Below are 7,343 nucleotides of genomic sequence, written 5' to 3' on the forward strand. Positions count from 1 at the left end.
GATCGCGCCACTGCACTCCAGCCTGGGTGAAAGAGCGAGACTCCTTCTAAAAAAAAAAAAAAAAAAACAAAAAAACAAAAAAAGAAAAAAAAAAGAATTCCAAAGTTATTTTGATTATTCCAAAGCCTGGGGAGGTATCTACATCTTTTTCAGTGTACAGTTTAATGGCCTAGAAAAGGAAGATGAGAAGTGGGAGAAGAGCTGTCTGTTTCTTCACAGCCTGGAGTGGTTTGGTGGATGTCATTTAACTGCAGTCTGGATTTGCCAAGATGCTCAAACTCCATCTCTTCTTCATAGTGTGTCTTCTGTTTGCTCCCAGCAATAATAATGTGTTTCATTTTCCTCTAATCTTTTGTTCTTCCTGCACAGGCTAACAACAGAATATCCAGGTCACTATGGTGAGGAAATGGACATGATTTCCTACAATTATGATTACTATATCCGAGGAGCAACAACCACTTTCTCTGCAGTGGAAAGGTGAGAAAGATAGCCCCTTCCCCATAGGCTAGGGTTAAAGGAGTTGGCACTAACTCCCTGCAAGGATTATACCTGCAGGAATTTATAAACACACACACACACACACATATGTAGAATACAAGTGCAAATTTCTTACATGCACATGTATTTCTGCAGGAACTTTGACCTGAGGTTTTCCTTATCTTAGTTTCCTACCTGGTCAAGGATTAACTGCAGTTTTGGCTGGAAAATGGGAGGCAGTGGGAAGTGAGCTGTTCTCACGAGCTCACCTCATGGAGCTGCTCACCTTGGAGATGAGGGTGGCTTCCAGCCTGCTCAAGAGCAGAGAGTCCTAAACTCGGTATCCCTTGATGGCCTAAGCTTTTTCCCTCACTCAATTTCAAAGAGCACTTTGCCTCATTGAAACCCCAAGAGGAGAAGGCAAATATGGTTAGAGGAGTGCCCATTGTCAAAATGGGCCCCCTTTCAACCCTGTGCCTCTATATCATCCCCACTTTGGGTTTTAGGAAAGAAGAGAGAAGAGAAAGAAAAGGGATTGGAGATAAGAAACACAGAGAACCTACTTAGTCTGGGCTGCTATACCACATTACCTTAGACTGGGTAACTTACAAACAACAGAAATTTATTTTCACAGTTCCGGAGGCTGGAAGGTCCAAGATCAAGGAGCCAGCAGGTTCAGTGTCTGGTGAGGGGTTGCTTGCTGCTTCAGAGATGTTGCTTTATTACTGTGTCCTCACACACGGTGGAAAGGGCAAGCCAGCTCCCTTCAACTTCTTTTATATGGGCACTAATCCCATTCATGAGAGCAGAGCCCTCATGGCTTAATCACCCCCCTAAAGGCTCCTCCTCCTAATACTATCACATTGAGTATTAGGTTCCAATATATAAATTTTAAGGGGACACCAACGTTCAGACCATAGCATCTACCAACCATATTTAGAAATGAAAGGAGTTAACAATCCCTCAGTAAAGCTGCAAAAATTAATGAAAGAAGAGAATTTAAATGGCCTAAAGATAAAAACAGCACTAACACTTTTTTCATCACCTTTCTCTCACAATCAACTCCTTAATCCTATCTCAAATACATTAAAACAGTAAGAAGAAAATGAGAATTGTACTTCCTATTAATATAGAGAAATGTGTGGGTAAATTCAGGTGTTAATGATTGGTTTGGCCTACTTTTATTCAGCTGATAATCACTTTACACAGAAATGAATTCCTGAAAAGTTACCCATAAATATTTTGCAAACTGAATAACACATTAACTCATTAGATAGTATGCTATAATGAATTTGAGTGTGACACATCTTTGGTGTGTGTCTGTGTTTTCAAACAGAATTACATCTTAAATAAAGTTAACTTATTTAATATGACCTAGAATTTCTTTTTTTTAAAAAAAAGACATTAAGTAGCTCTGGAAAGGCACAATATATGTTGCAGGCTGATCAGCAAAAAACTTTATGTTTACCCATAGGCAAACCACTCAGTTTGCACACATTACTTATTTTTACTTTAGATACACTGTAAACTAGCTTAGTTACCAATTTTCTATAAGCAGCAAATTAGAAAGGGAACTGAGTATATACTACTTAGAATGAAACTCATTCCACCAATGAGAATAAATAGCTGGATGACATGACAACAAATACGCTTAAGAAAAATAAAGAAAATGAAACGTTCAAGAACTCAAAGAACATGGGTTGTCATTTAGCAGGGCCATGATCCCCAAAGTGCAAAACGAAATAATAGGGGCGCTCAATGCTCCAAATAATGACTTCAGCTCAACAAGAAAATTAGTTCTATGTTCCCTGTTTAAGAAAGCAGGAATTAATACAGTAAAGGAAGAGTGCCATCCAAGATTAGTATGAAATAAATATATTTGAGTAGTTAAAATGCTCAATTCAGTTTTCAGTAAATTCACTTTTCAGTAAATTTTTTGGTTATGTGGATTACCCAGAATCATGAAAAACTGAAATATTATGTCATTGCATTAATTTAAAATGAATATCCTCCCCCAAAATGAAATAAAATAAATATACTCATGCAATTTTGCTACTGTCATCAAAAATAAGTAGCTTAATGATCCACAACTTGAGTTTCTTCTACTCTGCTGAAAGATGCCGAGGCCACCAGCTTGCAGAACTATTGTCAACTATTGTTTTGCACAAGACTCCTTGTGCAAGAGCTTTCCCTCCACACGCAAATCATAGTGGTTTCCTCTTAGAATGCAGTTTTTCCATCTATGTGCTATTGACATCTGGGACCAGATAATTCTTTGTTTCAGGGTCTGTCCTTTGTATTCTAGATGTTTAGCCTACCCACTAGATGCCATTAGCACCCTACCCCAACCAAAAGAAGTTGCAGACATTGCCAAGTATTCCCTTGGGGAGCAAATTTGCCCCCACTGTCCTGGTGTGAAATCAGAGACTGAACCTAGTGGAATCATTTGGTCTTCATAGGACCAAGTCTGAGTTTTGCTCAGCATCAATTAATAGCCTTTTAAAAGAGTAGTTTGAATGCCTAATCATAAGATCTTGTTTATCTGTGTTTGCTGGTACACAGATAAATAAGACCTGGCTGCAGTGATTACAGTCATTTGGTAAACCCACATGCCACCAATTTTCTAATTTCCTTCTAAAACAATCTATGGCCTCTTTTGACAATTGCAGGAATCAAAATATCACCCAGGCCCTGGTATCACCCAGACTCTCAAGTTGATCACCCAGATTTGTGTTGAGGGACTCTATACCCAATTGTTCTAAACAAACGACCCGGAGCAACAGACTCAGAATTAGAAAGCCTGCCTTAGGCTGTTTGAGCAGAGTGAGCCCTGCTTCCTAGGACTAAGAGCAATCAGCCCCATTTTTCAGTTTAGAAGCTGGATGGAGGCCTTGTTAGTCATAGTGTTTAGGATAAATTGTTGAAAAGAGGCCTTGCAGATTGAAAAGGGAGATAGATAATTCTGAGTTTGTAAAGAACCCCACCAAGCTTTGGAATGATTTGCATAATTAAAAATGGAAAAACTCTTCATTTTTGCCCTTTGTCAGGACTGTGCAAAGGGCATGGCAGCCATGTGTTCTTCTGGGCTTAAGATTACTTAGTTAGGCAGACAGTGTGGTTTAAGAGGAAGACCAAGATTTGAGTACAATAAATGGCGAATCTGAAATTGTCACCTATTACTTGTATTACTTTAAAGCAAGTTAATTATTTCTCTGAGCCTGGTTTTTCACCTAAACAATGACTTGTTGTGAGGATTAAAAGAGAAAACACGTAAAGCATCTGGTGCAATGCCAGATATATTAGAGGGTACAATTATCATTATCTCTGTTCAACAATATTAGACCACAGGAGTGTCATGCAATGTAGGCGCTCAATACATTTCTCTTAAATGGATGAATAAAGAACATAAATTTGCCCCGAGCAAAGAACATTCCTTGAAATGTATCCACACCACATTTTTCAAAATTTAGTAATGCTATGTACACTCTTCCCATCCCCAACCACTTAAACACATAGGCAATTCATAACAATTCTTGTGATGCCAGAATGGCAGCCATTTTCTGTTTTACTTTAAGGGATTTTTTCATTCCTCTGTAGCAGTGTTTTCTGAAGGGAAACACATGTGTAGCACAGAGCCCAGTGCATGGTGAGCACTCAGCATATGGTAAGTGCTCAGAAAGAGTCAGTGGGAAAATGGATGGACTTTTTAAAGCAAGATTTTTTTTTTTGAGACAGGGTTTCACTCTGTCACCCAGGCTGGAGTGTGGTGGCACCATCTCGGTTTACTGCAGCCTCAACCTCCCAGACTCCAGCAATCCTCGTGTCTCAGCCTCCCAAGTAGCTGGGACTACAGGCATGCACCACCATACCCAGCTAATTTTTTGTATTTTTTTGTGGAGTCGGGGTTTCCACATATTGGCCAGACTGGTCTCAAACTCCTAGCCTCAAGCAATCCACCTGCCTCAGCCTCCCAAAGTGCTAGGATTACAGGTGTGAGCCACCAAGCCCAGCCTAAAACAAGATTCTTTACAATGAAATGGAGATGATGTTAAATAAATGCTTTTATTCCAAGCTGTTAACCCACAGGTCCTTGAGGTACTTTCTGGAGGCAGCAGGGGTGAGCTGACCACCAGTGATGAACAGAGGCCTCCACACAGCCAGTGACCTAATTAGTCACCTTCAAGGGTGACCTGAACTCACAGATTTGTCGGTTCTTGGGAAACTGCATAAAGATGTCTTCTAAGAGCAAAGTGAGGTTAAGTGTCCCTTCAGTTCCCAGATCCTCCAAATGTTCTCTGCTGCTGTTTCCCCAGCAGCGATTCTTCCTGCCATGTCCTTTCTCACTAACATTCATTTTCTGACTCTCCCTCCCACAGGGATCGCCAGTGGAAGTTCATAATGTGCCGGATGACTGAATACGACTGTGAATTTGCAAATGTTTAGATTTGCCACATACCAAATCTGGGTGAAAGGAAAGAGGCCAGGAGACCGGAGGGTGTCCATATATGTTAACATCAGTTGGATCTCCTATAGAAGTTTCTGCTGCTCTCTTTCCTTCTCCCTGAGCTGGTAACCTGCAATGCCAACTTCCTGGGCCTTTCTGACTAGTATCACACTTATAATAAAATCCACAATTAAACCATGTTTCTCACTTTCACACGTTCCATAGCAACTGCTTTATATGACTGATGATGGCTTCCTTGCACACCACATATACAGTGCGCATGCTTACAGCCGGGCTTCTGGAACACCCGCTGCAGCCTGGCTACTGCTTTTTACTGCAGAATGAACTGCAAGTTCAGCATAGTGGAGGGGAGAGGCAGAACTGGAGGAGAGGTGCAGTGAAGGTTCTCTACAGCTAAGCCTGTTTGAATGATATGTAGGGTCCCCACCAAAAGCAGGCTTTCTGCCCTGAAGGACATCTTCCCACTCCCCTGCTCCACATGAGCCATGCATGCTTAGCAATCCAAGTGCAGAGCTCTTTGCTCCAGGAGTGAGGAGACTGGGAGGTGAAATGGGGAAATGGAAGGGTTTGGAGGCAGAGCTGAAAACAGGGTCGGAAGGATTTCCTGAATTAGAAGACAAACGTTAGCATACCCAGTAAGGAAAATGAGTGCAGGGGCCAGGGGAACCCGTGAGGATCACTCTCAAATGAGATTAAAAACAAGGAAGCAGAGAATGGTCAGAGAATGGGACTCAGATTGGGGACTTGTGGGGATGAGAGTGACCAGGTTGAACTGGGAAGTGGAAAAAGGAGTTTGAGTCACTGGCACCTAGAGGCATGCCCAGGATTCCTAGGAAGGCTGGCAGACACCCTGGAACCCTGGGGAGCTACTGGCAAACTCTCCTGGATTGGGCCTGATTTTTTTTGGCGGGAAAGGTTGCCCTGGGGATCCACTTTCCTTCTGTGTGTGGCTCAGGAGTTCTTTTGCAGAAATGGCGCTATCTTTTCTCCTCCTGTGATGTCCTGCTCCCAACCATTTGTACTCTTTATTACAAAAGAAATAAAATTATTAACATTCACTATGCTGAAAATATTTAGGGTCAGTTTTTGCTCTCTACTCTTTCCCTTGCTGATTATTTATCCATTCATTCTGAAAATCCTGGTTAGCATTGTGGTTTGTGCCAAGCACCATGCAAGGCCCCAGGAATACAATGATGACAATGACAGAGTGTAGTGGGGGAATCAGATATTTAAGACATAAAGTGCTAAATGCTTAAGATTAAACAAAGGAAGGAATCACATTTCTTGGCCTTTGAGTTTAGTCTAATCTTTTCTCAGCATCCTTCAACCTTCCTCATCCCAAGATGTCACATGAATTTTTAACCACAGGAAGTCCCTCTTTTCTTTATCCACAGCAGATTGCCTCTTTTTTTTTTTCTGATCCATGCTGCTCTTCCCTCATGCTCTCTCCCAGTGGACCCAGAAGAAGAGCCAGCCAGGCAAAACCACAGGGATCGCCTACCCTTCCATACACCCCATCTAGGTGGTCAAGGTGGTGACTCTCAGCCAATGGTGATGATATTTCCCACTGCAAGATCCCAGCATTGTGATGAGGGAGGCAGGGCTAAGGATATCTTCTCCTGCCTTAACCCCAAAAACACTTTTTCACATTAGAGTTTTGCTTTATTTCCTCCATGCCATTGTTTCTGCCTGTCTGGCAATTTTAATTTATAATAAGAAGCTTCGGTGTTCTTTTTCACAAAGGGAGCCATTAATATTTTAGCAATTGCAGCCTGGTTCAGGATGGCAACCAGGAAATAGTCTTAGTTGGGTATGCGGAGCACAGCAGGAAAGGAGACAAGCAATGCTAATTGGCTGACTTGGTGTCCATGAAGAAAACAAAAGGCTGGTGAGAGGATAGGGAGCTGGGAAGGTGCAGGGAGCATGGCTGGGGGAGGAGAGGCTGCAGCTGGGAGAAGCCAGGAGACTGCAAGAAAATATAAGTCAAGAAAAAAAAACTTTAAAGCAATTCAATAAACAGTGCCTGTGCCAAGTGAAATAAAAGGAGTTTTTACTAAGAAGAAAACTATTATTTGCATGTAGATAGGCCAAGGACAATGACAGAAAAGACATTGTCAACTTGGTTTGAATCTGAATAATTATACTTTATGTCATAGGTCATTCATTAAGAACTAAGTGTCAGAGTGAATACTAAATCCCAGATCTGGTAACTGCAAGTTTTGTTCTCTGTTTTTTCATTACTCCAATCTTTCCACTAACTTGCTCCACAGTCTTGGATAAGTCACCTCTCCTTTCTAGGCCTACTGTTTAAAATGAGGACATTTATCTAGGTAACCATTGTGGTTTCTCGCAATTCTAAGAATCTCTGAACTCTATCACATCCTGAATTGTTTATAAAGGG

General features: G+C 41.5%; 1 protein-coding gene across 1 annotated transcript in view; it reads left to right on the forward strand.

The window, feature by feature from the left end:
* DPT (dermatopontin) overlaps window positions 1-6,000 on the forward strand; it is a 43,657-nt gene extending 37,657 nt beyond the window's left edge. The window contains exons 3-4 of the mRNA XM_032161061.2: window positions 370-477; window positions 4,854-6,000. Coding sequence (XP_032016952.1) covers window positions 370-477; window positions 4,854-4,920 — 175 coding nt within the window. The 3' untranslated portion in view covers window positions 4,921-6,000. The remainder of the gene's footprint in view (window positions 1-369; window positions 478-4,853) is intronic.
* The last annotated feature ends 1,343 nt before the right edge of the window (window positions 6,001-7,343 follow it).

Source organism: Hylobates moloch, unplaced genomic scaffold, assembly GCF_009828535.3.
Source record: "Hylobates moloch isolate HMO894 unplaced genomic scaffold, HMol_V3 SCAFFOLD_8, whole genome shotgun sequence".
In the NCBI taxonomy this organism is placed as follows: domain Eukaryota; kingdom Metazoa; phylum Chordata; class Mammalia; order Primates; family Hylobatidae; genus Hylobates; species Hylobates moloch.